This window comes from Python bivittatus, unplaced genomic scaffold, assembly GCF_059951505.1.
Source record: "Python bivittatus isolate LINGU-HERP-01145 unplaced genomic scaffold, Pbiv_v1 ctg000650_np1212, whole genome shotgun sequence".
In the NCBI taxonomy this organism is placed as follows: Eukaryota; Metazoa; Chordata; class Lepidosauria; order Squamata; family Pythonidae; genus Python; species Python bivittatus.
In genome coordinates this window covers 111431-125790 of record NW_028277093.1, presented here as the reverse complement: position 1 = coordinate 125790, position 14360 = coordinate 111431, and the positions used below count along the sequence as shown (strand labels likewise).

General features: G+C 63.4%; 1 protein-coding gene across 12 annotated transcripts in view; it reads left to right on the top strand.

Annotated features, from left to right (window-relative positions):
• The first annotated feature begins 1912 nt into the window (after positions 1-1912).
• The window catches only part of SYNGAP1 (synaptic Ras GTPase activating protein 1), a 51706-nt gene continuing 39258 nt past the window's right edge, over positions 1913-14360 (top strand). For 4 of the 12 annotated variants that reach the window (XM_088151217.1, XM_088151215.1, XM_088151218.1 and 1 more), the window contains exons 1-3: positions 2428-2771; positions 9352-9473; positions 10617-10722. In XM_088151217.1, coding sequence (XP_088007343.1) covers positions 2570-2771; positions 9352-9473; positions 10617-10722 — 430 coding nt within the window. In that variant the 5' untranslated portion in view covers positions 2428-2569. Of the gene's footprint in view, positions 2310-2426; positions 2772-9351; positions 9474-10616; positions 10723-13564; positions 13659-13837; positions 14145-14217; positions 14348-14360 lie in introns of those variants that run through there. The other 8 variants (XM_088151225.1, XM_088151223.1, XR_015798001.1 and 5 more) reach the window with 6 other exon arrangements.

The following is a 14360-nucleotide window of genomic DNA, read 5'->3' as shown; positions in this document are numbered from 1 at the left end:
CACACTCATGTTAGGCCTGGTCTACACACATCACGCAGCTGAGAAACGGTTGGAGCTAAGAGCCGAAGCTTAAGGGGGAAAATCATTGTTTTGAAACACATCTTCTCTGGAAAGGGGAAGGGAGACCGTCCTTGTGTTGGCATCTTGGGCAGTCAGAAGCTGCGAACTGTCCTTCAAAAGCTTGGCTGGAAACAACTTTGCTTCTCCTGTCAGTAGTCTGGATTTTAAAAGGGGACAAGCACCGGAACACTGCCCCGCCCGGCCTCTTTGAGCGGGGGACAGGACTGTGTGCGTGAATGGCAGCAATGCCAAGGGGAGGAGCGCAGGAGACTGGGGGATAGTTCACTAAGTCCGGGAGAGTGGGTGGAGATGTTTTAAGACTCGTAAAGGAGATGGCATCAGCCTGGCAAGATGCACCCTTGCCTGATCCTCGCATATTTGTACCGATGCTGTTGATCTGAACCCGGCTAGAGAGAGAGGAACCGACAGAACATCCTTCTCACAGCTTGAGGCGATGAAGCTGCTGGTTTCTCCTGATCCGGAGGGTGGAACCAGTGGTGAGGCAGGGATATTCACTGAGGGCCCAAACTTTTAAAGGTGGACAGAATAAAGGTGCCATCTTTACTTTTTTTGCTGGAGCCCCCTCCCCCCCAAATACAGGACAGGGGAGAATGGGAACAAATCCACCGGCCCAGAAGAACCCCTACAACCCGATACGCCAGGCTGGGCTAAAGCGAGGGGGGTGGCTGCTGTGGGGACTCAGTCTTCAGGTCGGAGGTGAAGCTCAAGAAATCGCAGGACGCTTGCTCTGGGGACAAGGTGCCCGGGTTTAACAGTTGGTTGAAGCCCACCCTAGTTGATGTGGCTGAGCTAGAGGTGAGGGACAAGTAAGAGGATTTGGGGCCCACTGGCTCCGTTGGGGAAAAGCACACCGTGTGTCGGGGATTGCTAATGCAAGATCAGATCAGAATGCAAGCAGGAAGGCGGCCAGTTCAGGAGCGCTGAAGTAGGGGGCTGAGCCTGGAGGGAGCCTGAGGTCACCCTGCTTGACGGCCCTTGGAAGCAACCCCGGGGCCCGCCCGCCTGGCTGCTGCCTTGGCCCCACACGGCCACAGCCTCTCCAAACAAGGCTGCCAGGGAAGGAACTGCTGGGGGCCCTGCCTGAAGGCTTGGCCGGAGGAAGGCGCAGGAGGAAGAGGAGACCACGCAGCCGCTGCTCCCGGGTCAGGCGTCTGCCGGGAGCGGAGCGGCGCCCCTTCTTGGAGGACGGGCGGGGGCACCAACTCTGCCGCTCTGAAGGGCTCCGTGCTGAAACCTCGTGGGGAAGGGGCTCCCATCTCCGGGGCCGAGTCTCCACGGGGGGCGACAGCCTCGGAAGGCAGCAGAGTTGCCGCCGCCGCCGCCGCCGCCTTTCAGGGGCCCGTCGACGATCTCGGCTTGCCGGGAAGGGGGCTGAGGGCGCGTCGCGCGCCAAAGGAGTCAGGGGCGCCTGGCTCCGGCCGGCCTCTGCCGACCCCCGGCTTTAGCTCTAGGCAGCGGCGGCGAAGCCAGAGGCACGAGGGCAGCTCCAAGACCAGGAGGATAACGGCGGGCGGGCGGACGCTGCCTGGAGCCGGATCAGGTTACCGACGGATGGACGTCGCGGCCCTGCCTTTCGCGCCTTCCGGCCCCCGGACGGCTCATCCCTGGCCCCCGGCGGTTGTCCGTCCGCGGGGCAAGGCCCCGGCCCCGGCCCCGGCCGGGAGGGGCGGGCGTCGGGAGCGCGCCTTCGAGATCGCCCGTGTGCTCCAGCGGCGGCGCCGCAGCTGGTGTTGCGGAGGCTCCGGGAGGCCGGGCGGCCGGTGGTGCTGCGGCGGCTGCGGACGGAGGAGGAGGAGGAGCAGAAGCCGGAGCCCGCGGGAGGGGCGCGGGCAGGCAGCGGCCGGCGGGGGGAGGCTCGCCAGCCTCAGCCGCCGCGCACCATCCGAGCCGCCGCCGCCGCCGCCGCCGCCGCCGCCTGTTCCCTCGCTTTGCCCGCGTGCGTCCTTAGCGCCTGAGAGGCACAGCGGGCGGGCGCACGCAGGCACAGTGTGAGCGAGCGAGAACCGGACGGCGGGAGGGCCGGTGCCAAGCAGGCAGGCAGGCAGGCAGGCAGGCAGGCAGGCGGTAGGCAGACCCGGCAGCTGCTCCGTCGCCCTCCCTCCCGCTTGCCCCGATTCCCCTGCCGCCCCCTCCTCTTCCTCCTCCGCAGGCCGGTCCGTGAGCGGCGGCGGCGGCGAGCGCCCAAGCAGCGGATGAAGCCACCACCATGTCCTATGTCCCCTTCCGAGGTACGCCGACCTTCTCCGGCGCGCGCGCGGCTTGCGCTTTTCGGGCGGGGGCGGCGACAATCGTATTCGTTTGTGTGGCGGGGGGTGCTCGGCGGCCAGGCCCCTCCCTCGGCCGCGGGGCAGAGCCTGGCGCCCGGAAGTTGGAGGGGCGACGCTGCCCGCCCGCTGCCGCGCTGCACAGCTCCGGCGCGGGGCGGGCTGCGGCGGAGGGCTGCGGCCGCCGGCTCCTCCTCGAGGTTTGACCCGGGCCGGGGCAAGAGATGCTGCGCTCCGCCCCGGGGATTCCGGCGCGCTCGGGCCTGGCGAGGCAGGTGGGAGCCAGCTGGGAAAGGGGTCCTCCGGCCGCGTGGGGACTGCGCCCTTTCCCACGCTCGCGGCTGGCCGGCGAGGCCGCGGGAGAGAAGCATCGTGGCGCTCGGCCAGCTGCGGCCGGATGGCGGCCTCCGGATCCCGGGAGAGATGGTGCGCTCTGGAACCTGCACCCCGTGATCTGGGCGCTCCGGCCTGCTGTCGGCCGACCGTAGCGGAAGGGGGGCTGGGAGCGGGTCCCCGGCTGGGAGCAGGAGGAGGGGGGGATCCTCGGAAGCGGGAGGATGCTCCACCTGGAGCCGTAGCTGGGCCTGTGCGTGCGCGCAGGGCAGCGCCGTTCCTCGCCGCTGCGCCTGCCCTCCGTCAGGCTGGCTTCCGCTGTTGGTCAGCACCAGCGCCTTGCCCGCCTGCGGCCACGGGCGGAGGTTTCTGCAGGCCCCCCTAGTCTCGGCTCCGCGGCTTCAGTCGCGGCCAAATGCTCCCTTCCCGGGAAAAACAAGGCACCTGCTGAAATAAGGAGGGGCTTGGGGGAACGGCCCGGATGGAGGTCCTGGCTGAAGAACCTGTCATCCTAAGCCGGGTCCTTTGGTCCCAACTCTGGGAGGGGGCTGCTTCTCTTGCGGACCAGCCCCTTCCTCCCACGTGCCTCGGTTGGAGGGCGAGCGGCATTGCAAGGAGGGGAGGGGCTCATGCCCAGTCCAGGCAAAGGGGCGGCTGTGGGGGAAGCCGAGGGTTCCCCGGTGGAGCCAACGGAGGCCGAGCCAACGGAGGCCGGCGGTTGGGGGGAATAGCCGCCCAGTTCTGGCCCATCCTTACTTGTGCCTCGTCCTGGGAGATTGCAGGATTCTTCTTACCCCGGAACGCTTCTCCCCGCCCCCCCCCCCCGCGCGAGAGGGTCACCTTCCCCCTCCCCCACACCTTTTCTTTGCAGGAAATGGCCTGGGCGGGGGCTCTGGACCCCCCCCCCCCCCGCAATCAGAGGCCTGCTAGCTCTCCTCGGGAAAGGGAGGGGGCGTGATGTTGCCAGGCAACCCTGCTGAAGGATGCTGGGTGGGGGGGCAGCTCTGCATGAAGTACATTCTACAAGATTGGTGGTGCTGCACTGCAGGGACCCCCCCCTCCCGTGGTTTTATTCTCAAGGCAGCAGGAGGGCTGTTCCTTCTTCCCCATCTACTTTAGGGGGTCCCACCTCCCCGTGTCCTTAGCTGGAACAGCATCGCTGCTGCTTTCCAGGAGGTGCAGGCAATGATCCAGCCGAGCAATTGGGGGCCAGTTCTTTGTTGCACTGAGTGGCCGGGAGGAAGGCAGGCCTTTCCCACCCCCCCCACCCGCCGAGGGACAGAGGTTGTGGTTCCCTGGCTCTGGTGACCTGAGGACCCCTCCCCCCGCCGCTGCGCTTCCTCCCTCAACGGTCTCCACGGCCTGCTCGGCCTGCTCAGGCACGTGGTTCAGCGCAGCGCGTCCCTTGCCCATGCCTCGTTCTGGGCTGCTCTGCAGGAGTGTCTGTATGCCCCTGGGGTCTCTCCTACTACACCCCGTTAAAGAGATGCTTTTCTCCTGTTGCCTGGCGGCTGCCTGCCTCTATACATATCATTTGCATGGCAACAGTGGAGATCTTGAAGGCTGGGGGGGGATCCAGCTTTGTGGTTGGGGGGATCTCGGATTCCTTTGCTGGCGTTGTAGGCGTGGCAGGCTCCTGAGGCCGGTGTGGGAGGAGAAGCAGCCCCTGAGGCCTTGCAGGCCTGGGCTGGCCCTGAAGGCTGCTGAGCTTCCCGTCTGAGGTTTCACTAGCGCTGGATGAACAGAGCCTCAAAAGGCCAAGTGCCACCTCACCTGGCAGATGCCCCCTGTGGACCAAGGCCTCCCTCCTGTGGTCTCAGAGAGGGGGGACCTTTCAGGCGGCTTCAGCTGCGTTCCCCTGAAGCTGGCCCAGGCCCATGTTGGCTGCCATGTTCATTCCACCAACCTGTTCTTCTCCCCACAGCTTCTGGGTAGAGGCAGCCTTTCCATTAGAAATGCGAGAGTTGGCATCCGACAGGGGGCCAAGGTCCTGTGCCCCCCACACCCACGGGGGCAACGGTCGCGCTCACCCCTGCCGTCGATGCGGCTCTTCTGCCGCTGGCCGTGCCCTGGGGCAGCTGTACTGAAGGAGAGCCTCCTCTCCGGGGAGCGTCTCACGCAGGGTGGGCCCTTTCCAGGCACCTTCCACAGCCCCGCACACAGCCTCAGGGGCGTGGGAAAGGAGCCTTTGCCTGGCCAAGCCATGTGCTGCTGCAGCTGGCTGGATCAGGGCCCCTTTTGCCAGGAGGGCCGCGCTTCCCCCCAGGACCTGTTCCCATCGGGAGACTCTCCCTGCTGTGCCTGCTGACACCCAGCGCCAGCCGAAGGGGGGATTGCTCATCCCAGCTGGACTGCAGTGCCCATCATTTGCCCAAAGCCCAGAGACTTTCCTGACAGCTGAGCAGAGGGAGGCCTTCGCTCCCCTGCCAAGAAAGCCACGTGGCTGTTTTCAGGCCGAGGTTGAGCACCAAAGCAATCCACAGCAGAAGAAGCGTTTAAAAAGCTATAAATATCAATCTAACAAATAAATACAATCAATAAAGTAATGGGAAATTTGAAGCTGGAGAGAATGATGGCCTGAAACGGCCCTTGCTACAGGTTCTCTGAAAGGCCTGAGGCAAGCCAAAAACTGGCCCCAGGTAGCCAGGCCAGCCTCCCTAGGTCTGCCGAAGTTCCTGCCACGAAGCCTGGCATCCCAGGTCGGGCCGGAAATGATTGGCTGGTGTGTGAAGCTGGTGGACCTGGCCCGCCTGCCTGCCTGCCTGCCTGCCTGCCTTCCTTCCTTCCTTCCTTCCTTCCTTCCTTCCTTCCTTCCTTCCTTCCTTCCTTCCTTCCTTCCTTCCTTCCTTCCTTCCTTCCTTCCTTTCCTCCTTCCCTTGCAAGAGCACCCCCCCCCAATTTGGACTGGAGGGAGGTCATTGCTCCTCTGAAGCCAGGTGTTTCCAGATGCTCCGTGCCCCTAATCCCCAGCCAGCAGGTGGATAGGAGTTGGAGGCTCTCCTTTCCAATGTCAGGGCCTGAAAGGGGGGCTGTGGACGGGACCCGTTGCCAAGCCCCTCTGCCTCATCTGGATAAATGGCTCTCGTCCAGCTGGGGTTGCCTCTTGCTGTGGCCCCCACCGCCCCAGCTAAGATGAACCCGGCTTAGGAGGCCTGGGCTGCATGCAGTGGGGTGAGTTGGGGTGCGTGCGTGTGCCTTCTGCTCACCTGGTTGACCAGATGGCCTGTCCCTCCTAAGAAGCTGTGTGCGTGTGTGTGAAGAGCGTACCCATCTTGTCCTCCCGCCCTACCGTGGGATGCAGTAAGACTAGATTTGACCAAGTGATGGATGGGAAATTGGGTTGGTTACTGCAGTGTGCTTTAGTGGGGCAGCCCTTGAAGGCAATCCAGAAACTGCAGCTGGGCACCGACAGGGCTCTGGGTTATGTGTGTGTGACCCTCCTGCTGCGCGAGCTGCACTGGTTCAAGGGGCTGGTTTAAAGCCCTTCACAGTGCAGGGCCTGGTCACCTGCAGGACTATCTGTCTCCAATTTCTTCTGCCATCTGGAATGGTCTGGCAGGGAGGGGGCACGCCAGGTCCCGTCAGTGGGACCCGGGAAGGGTGCCTACTCTGTTGCCACTCCTGCCCCCAGGGACTGGTGTGGCTTCCACCCGCATGTCCTTCAGACCTGGTTGTTGGACTTTTTGCTTGGTTTTTGTTTTTTGTACTTTTTTCTTCTGGTCTGTTGTATTTTCCTTTAATGAGTAGGTTTCAATTGTAAGCCACCCTGAGTCGTTTGGGAGTTGGGCGGCCTACGCGTTAAATCTAATGAATTAATCGACCGACCCAGCTTGAACTAAGGCAGGCTGATGGAGCGGTTGGACCCCGCAGTGATGATACCGGTCGCCACCCCTTGCACAGAACAAGGACTGGGGCCGGGGTCCCTCCCTTTCCTGTTGGGGGCCCTTTGGGACACAAGCTCTGGAGCTGTACGGTCCCTGGGCTGGGCTAAAGTGCAGCTGGCCGGTTGGTGGTCTAGCCTGGCGTGCCGCAGGAACCCCCCATCGTTTTAAGCTGTCGTGGGGTTCCGCATGTTGGGCCAATTACAGCTAAAGAACTAGGCCTCTGGGAGCTTCGGCCAACTTGCTAAATTGACCACATTGTTTGGCTGGTTAAAATCTGTCAGGTTTCCAACTCCAATCTCAGAAGCCAACCAGAAGCGGTTCCCAGTCCTGGCGAGAAGCAGCTTTTCCCTGGGAACCTGCCCCGGACCTCTTCGCTCCTCCTCACCTGGGGGCCAGAAGGGGGGATGCGGAAAACACTCTGCGGAAGCGTCTGCCAACATCCCCCTTCTCCCCTCCCACACGAGCTGTGCCAAGTGCGGGGCTGGTCTGAGCTTCCGGAAGCACTTTGGGTTCCTCTGGGCTGTGACCGGTCAGACCCACATCTCGTGGCACTGAGTTCCAGCGCTGAATTCTGGGCTGAGTAAAAAAGTTACTCCTTTTGTCCCTTTCCTGGACGACCCTTCTGGCTTCCAGCACGATGAGAGAGTATGTTCTTTCGTACCTCCATCACGTTTCCTACCACCTTTTATGTTCTTATTTCCTTGTGTATGGTGTCCTCCGTCAAAATATCCCAGGGCAGACAACAGGAAAACCATAAGAATAACAGTAATAATATAATTATTAATAATAATAGTAACAGCGATCCCCCCAAAACACATATAGATCCAATAAGTTTGGGTGTGAAGAAGCTGCAAAATGCTGATGGTAAGGAGTTCTCCCCGTACTGGTGGACTTCCCCTCTGTTTCTTGGTTGAAAAGTGGGGGGCAGGCTGGCCTCGTCAGGACCCCCATCCTCTTCAGCTTTGCGCCTTGAATTTGGCCACGAAACGATCGTGGTTCTTCCCAGAGAGAAAGTCCGTGACACTGGCAGCCGTGTGGCCAGATCCCTCTGCAAATAATCCGCAAGGGCAGCCCGGGCACGAGGGGGCTTGGCTGGCCTTCAGCAGAGTCCGGCTGGCTAGGGCTGTGGCCCGTTGGGTAAAGCCAAAGGCTGCGGCTTGTGGGCATGACGTGGGTTATTGAAACCTACGTTGGGGTCCTGTGAACGCAGGCAGTCCTAGTTGTTCAGAACCCGTGGAAAGAAGCGCCTGCAGCAAATCCTGGCAAAGCCACCCGTGGCGCTGAGGGCTGCATGACTCTCTCCGGGACCCCTCCGGCCTGGCCTGGCTGGGCTGTGAACCAGCCGGGCCTCCCATGAGGGACAAACAGGGAAGAGGATGGCTCAGGGGGGAGCAGCCGATTTGGAAGGTGCTGCCTCCCCAGGTGCGCGTCTGGACAGGAAAGGGCCGTGGTGGTCAGCAGCTTCAGGGGTTGTTTCTCCTCCACCCTCGCGGCTTCATATTGATTTGGGGTCAGAACCTGGTCAGTCCTGGGCTGCTACATTCCCAGCTCTGGTTCCCCTCCTTCTCACCCCATTTGGGCAGCACAGTGGCTGAAAACTGGTTGGGAAGTCATTGGAGAGGCTGGCTTCATGCAGCGTGGTGCTTCTCTTGGGCGCAGAGTTTCTGGGTTTGGATTTCAACCAGCTGGCAGCCTGGGCTTGCTCAAAAGACAACCCCCCAACCCCTCCCAACACCAGTTACCCCAAGGGCTGTGTCCTGATCGATCGCGACTGGTGAGGCCCCACTGGCAAAGGAGGCCAGCTGTGTTCTTTCACGGGAGGGCGTTGTCCTCAGGGGCAGGATGTGGGGCACAGAGGCCTGAAGGGCAGGCAGGAGGAGACCTGCCTCCACCCAGGTGGCCACCGGCTTCCTCGTCAGGTGGACAGGATGGGCCTGCTTCCCCCCCAAGAGCTTTGGTAAGCCTTGCTCTGTCAGCTGTCTTGACATCCAGGGGGACGGTGGGCTCCTGGTTTAGCCAGATCTTTGAGGGATCTAAAAATAGCTGGCCATATCTGTGATTCCCTCGTGGGGAACTTCAGCCCTTTCCCAGCACTTGGAGTCCACCCAGGCTGCGGCCTGCATCTTTGGGGCCTCTGCCTGTCCCCTTGCCAGAGCCCCCCTTCCTGACCCTTGGCAGCCTCTTCATGCCACTAGGGGGCAGCATGGGGCTGGCCACGTCCTTACACAACTCCCCAGCTCCCGCCACCCTCAGAGGATGGAGGCCCAGAGGCTGTCAAAAGGCAGGTGGGAAGGGCTGGAGTGTGGGGAGGGAGCCCTGGGCAGAGAGCCATGCTCCCTCCTTTGCTCTGTGCCCAGGCAGGGTGTCAGTCTGCCCTGCTTTGGCAAAACTGCCCAGCTGGCTTGGCAGGGAGACCTGCCTCAATGGCCCTCTGAGCAAGGCAAGGTTGGCAGATGCCAACTGGCAGCAGCAGCAGCAGCAGCAGCAGCAGAATCCTCATGGGCCGGAGGGGTGGCTGAGACCACAGTCTTCCCCCCGACGCACCCGACAGGTCAAGGGGCATCCCGGGGGGCGGGGGGACAAGGCCCAGTCTTCTCTCACTGGCATAGAGGGAGCCAAGGAGGCGGCTGTGATCTTCTGCTTCTTCTGGAGGGAGGTCCTGGCAGAACTGCATCTCTGGGTCTCTGGGGGCCGTATATGCTCCCACCCCCTTCTGTGGGGAGAGGGGCTAGAAGGGAAGTGGGCACTGGGCCCGCCCAGGTCTGCTTGACTCTGCCCTTCCGCTGCAGATGTGCGAGGAGCCCCCGTGTCCCGTGCACAGTATGTCCACTCTCCTTACGACCGTCCCTGGAACGCCCCCCGTTTCTGCATCATCTCTGGGAACCAGCTCCTGATGCTGGACGAGGAGGAGGTGAGCAGCGGGGAGGGGTGGCAGGGTGGAGGTTTCCTGGGGGCCTCCTTTAAGCCCCCGAGAGCTGCTTTGGGCAGAGAGTGGGGAAGGTTTGGGGTGGGGCCAAGAGGAGCCAAAGCATTGGGGCTGAGCTGGAGGGCCTTTTGCCAGGGCTGGGCATTGCCCCAGGGACCTGCCCCACAACCAGGGCCCACCCCAGTCCAGGAGATCAGTGCCTTCAACCCCCGGAAACAAGAAAGAGGAACAGCAGAGGGAGCCCCTGCCCGTGCCTCCTTCTGCGGGCTGAGCCCTGTGGTTTCCAGGTCGCGGGGGAGAGCCTTCTCCCTGGAAGCAGCCAGATGCCTGGGAACAGTAGCCAAGGGCCAGCAGTAGTCAAGGGCCAGGGGTCTTGGCTGGAGTCCCTGCCTATCCTGAGAGGACCCGAGAGCAGCAGCTAGAGGGGACGCAGCAGGACAGGATTGGTCAAATTGGCCGACGCGAAGGCCACCGTCGTGCACAGACGGAGGGGCTTTCCCTCCGGGCCCCAAAAGGACTGTTTTCCCGCCAGGGCGCTGGTCGAAGGAGATGCGGCTCTTGAAGAAGGTGGTTTTTTGGCTGCGGTACATGTGGGGCTAACGAGGCTCCTGCGGGTTGGGTGCCGGGTCTAAGAACCCTGCTAATGTGGCTGGGGAACCATGGTTTTATTGTTTCGTGAGTCAGCCAAGGCAGTTTAATCAACTGTGGTTAAACCAGCCTTGCCAGCACAAGGTGTGAACCCAGCTGTTTCTTTCCAGAGCCACTGCTGGCTTGCCTGGGTTGGGAAGGGCTTCCTCCTCTGCCTCTTTATGGGAAGGGGGCTCTGCCGGGGAAGCTCCCTCCTGTCTGAGTTCCCATGTTATGCTAAGCCCTTGTGGGTCTGGTCTAGTTTTAGCAGAGAGCATAGTGCAACTCCCGAGGCTGCACATGTAAACCATGACTGGATATGGTATGGAAGCCCAACCAAGGGAAGTTTATTCAGTAAGCCATGGTTACACAGGCCATGGCTTGAAGGGATGTTGTGAGGAGGCAGGAGGGGTAAAGCTCAGAGAAGAGATGGTTCGGAGGGGTACTAACTCTTTCTCTGCTCCCCACCCCCGATCCTGGGTTGCTCTTTCCACCCCCAAGATTCACCCTCTGCTCCTTCGAGAACGCCAGAGGGATCCCGGGCAGAGCAAGCTTCTGCGTCGGACTGTCAGTGTCCCTGTGGAAGGCCGACCCCACGCTGAGCACGGTAGGACTGGGGCCCCAGTGGGTGCTGTGTGCGATTGGATTGGGTGGGAGGACCAGAGCTCCTAATGGTAGGAGTCCTGGGGTGGGTTGGATGGGAGCTGTATGGTTGCCAGGGCGAGTTTGGGGTATGGCCAGTGGACTCTGCAGGGGCAGGGTGGTGGTGGTGTGGTGTGTGGCAGTGTGACTTTCCAGCCAAGAAGGCGGTTCTGGAGGTTCCAGAAACGGTTGGGAAAGTTGGCACGGGAACTTGGCCTCCCCAGGGGCTTTCTGGCCAGAACCCCTTTTGGCCCCCGGAATTGGCCTCCTTTCGCAAAAGGTATCCTGCCCCCTAACGGACACAGCACTGCTCTGGCCCTTGCCTGGGGAGGGGGCGCCTTCCCCCAGGTCCACCTGGACACTCCTTTCCTTGAAGCCACTGAGACTGGAAGCCCTGGTTCTTGTGGGAGAAGGGGAGGCCTGGGCGGGTCAGCCATCCATCTGCGGGGCCCTGAGCAGCAGTATTGGGCCAAATGTTCCAGGCACCCAGGAAGGGGGAAGCTACAGATCTGGGACTGGAGTGAAATTGTCACCGGTGCGTGAGGGCCCTGGCCCACCTCTCAAGCAAGGGGTTGCTTGGGCTGCGGGTGAGTTCGTGTTTAACTCACAGCTGCCCTTCCCTTCCCAGCCCCAAGAGGAATGGGGGTGGGGGGAGGCCCCAGAGGCCTGTGGGGAGACATGGAGGGGGCCTAGCTTATCATTCTGCCTCTTTGTGCTACCTTGTGCCCCCCTTCGCCCCCATGATAGGGTGCTCTCGGAGGAACCTTTCGTTTTGCAAGAATCCCGTGGGTCAAAAAGTGGGATAGAAATAGGAATCTTGGTAATCTTTGTGGAAATAAAATGATTGACAGGCCAGTGTGCAGCCACAGTCTTCACCGCCCCCGCCAGGGTTGCCAGGCCAGGCAGCAAGGGGTGGGGAGATCCCCTGCTTTCCTCATTCACCAGCCTGATGATTATGGCCTCAGTCCCCTTGGGGGCTTCTTTTTCCTTGGCCCAGGCTGACTGGCCTGATTGGGGGGGGATCCTTTAGCTGCTGCCGGCTCCCCCGGCCATGGCCCACCAGGGCGAGAGGGCCCCTGATGCTGGCAGGAAGAGGCTTGCAAGGATGGAGGAGAGACTGTGAGGGCAGACAGCAAAAGATAAGAGCAAGAGAGGGTGCCAGTTGGTGGCAGCGTAACTCTGACTTCCAGTTAGAGGTTATTGTGAGACCCACCAGCTGAGAAATAAGGTTCCCCGTAAATGGCCCTAAATTGCGATGAGTCAAGGCGCTCTCTGCTGTCTGGAAGAGGCCCGGGGCAGAGCTGAGGAGTCCAGCAAGCCAGCTGCTGCAAAAAGGGAGAACTTCCATGCTGAAACCTTGGGGCGCAATCACAAGCTCTCTGGGAACATGGGTTCCTGCTTCTGGTCACCGGACCCCAAAGGGCCTGTAGGAAAGGGGCAAGGAGTGGAGTGGCCCCAGTGAGCAGAGGGCCACATCACTGCCTAGAAGACTGTGAGTGGGATTGGGAGAGGGATGGAGAAAGGGAGAGGGGCTGTGGGGTGCATGGGTGGGTGGGTGGCATTCGCCATCCGCCCAAGTCCTGGAATTGAGAGCAGCTCAGAGCTGGGGGAGAGCTGCTTCGCGGGGCAGAGGGGAATGGGCACTCTGTTCGGATGGCGCGTCGGGACCTCATCCCACCAGTTTCCTAACACCTGAAGCTGGGCTCCCCCTTCCCCTGTGCTGATGGGAGGGGTCTCCCTGGGGGCTGATCTAGCAGGTGTCCTCACGACAACCGTGCGTAATAGCCGCTCTTCCCCAGAAAAAGCCCGAGCCTGCTCAGATCCGCGGATAAGCGCGCTGTCGCCCTCCCTTTGCTGCCAGGCCCGGGGGCGGCCTCTAGGCAAGAGGGACTGGGGCTTGGAGAGCAGCCAGCCCCTGAAAGGGCCTTCCAGGCAGCCTCCAGCAGGACAGCTCATAGGAAGGGCCTTCTGCCCGCCAGAAGCTTCTCAGCTGCTCCCTGCATGCCCACCCCCCAGCCCCAGCCCATAATAGCAAGGGCCCTTGAAAGGAGCTTGACAACTGTTGCCATAGGGACCGTCTCTCTCTTGGGCAGCCTTCCCGGCCCACTTTGGGTCTTGGGGGTGGACGGGGGCTCTGCTGAGGCTGCCCCCCCGGGCTCCAGTGCCCCCTGCCCACACGCCCGCAGGATGGCTTCCGCCTGCCACCCCCTTCCTTCTCCCTCTCTCTAGGCTGCCGGGAGGGGGGAGCAGGAAGTCCAGCCTGGGCTTGGGGCAATTCCAGGGGACCGGCCCCGCCAGCAGCCCCCCAGCCCGACTGCTCCCCTGCCCCATCCTCTGCCTTTGCCTCCCCTCCCCCTTTCCCTTTCCCTACTTGGGGTTTAAAAAAAGAATTTTGCCTCTCTGAGAAGTTGGCTTAAAAGGTTTCCATGGAAACCCCAAGAAGAGATGAAGGGAGAGGAAAAGGTTGCCTGAATGCAGGGACGCCCCCTCTCCTTGGCCGCGGGCCAGCAGCGCCCCCTGCTGGATCCAGCAAGGGCGGGAGCAAGCCCCCTCCTCCCAGCCCGGGCGCCCCGCCCGTCGGGCTCTCGTGACCCCGCGTGACCTGGCCGGGGTTCAGCCGGAGGAGCCCCGGCCCCGCCGCCGCCGCCGCCGCCCGGGGGTGGAGCCAGGCCTGGGAGGAGACCTGCCTTCCCGCTCGAGCCGCGGCTGGACGGAGCTGCCGCCCGCGCGCGGGCCGGAGGGCGCAGCAGGGCCTCCTCCGGGGCGGCCCCGGGATGCTTCCCCGGGAAGCTCCGCCCCCCGGGGCTCCCCCGCTCCTCCCCGGCAGCCCCCGGGCCGGCGTCGGGCTCTGCTGCAGCAGGAGGTGCTGCTTCCGCGGCCCGGCCGGCGCCCTTCCCCCAGGTCAGAGCCGGGACGGGGGGAGGGCTCGCGGCTCCGGCCGCGCGGGGCTTCCGGGGCACCTTGGCGCCGCGGGACGCGCGGGTCTCCGCTCCTCACGGCGGCGCCCCGCGGCGCGCTCTCGGCCCGCCCGCCCGCCGGGCCGGCCGGGGCTGCCCGGGCGGTCGCCCTCCTGCCGGAGCCCGCCGCCGCCGCCCGCTCGCGCCTGATGACAGCGAGCGCGTCTCCTAGCAACGGCTCGCATGCTGGGGAGCGCGGGGCGGGCGGGCGCCGAGCGAGGAACGAGCGCAGCCAGCAGCGGGGACAGCAGCTCCGACGGCTGCAGCGCCGGGCGGGGGCCGCCGCCCTGCGGGCCGCGTGGAGCCCTAGGCTCCGGGCCCCCCGCCCGCGCGCCCGCCCGCTCCCCGGTCCCGGGATGGGCCTCGCTCGGGGGCCGAGCGCCCCATAGCCGCGGGCGGCGGGGGCGCCTTCTGCTCCCGGCGCCGGCAGGTAAGGGCCGTCCGTCGGCGAGCGAGGCGGGGGTCCCGGGCGGGCTAGGCCGAGCTGGCGGGCGGGCGAGCGAGCTAGCGCGTCCGGGCTCCGGCCAGCAACTCCGCGGCGCCCGGCTCGGGGGAGAGGGCCGCGCGCCCCCGGCGAGGGCAGGCGAGGTGGCTGCCGGCCGGCCGGCTGGCCCGGCCGTGGGAACGTGCTCGGTAAGGGCCAGGC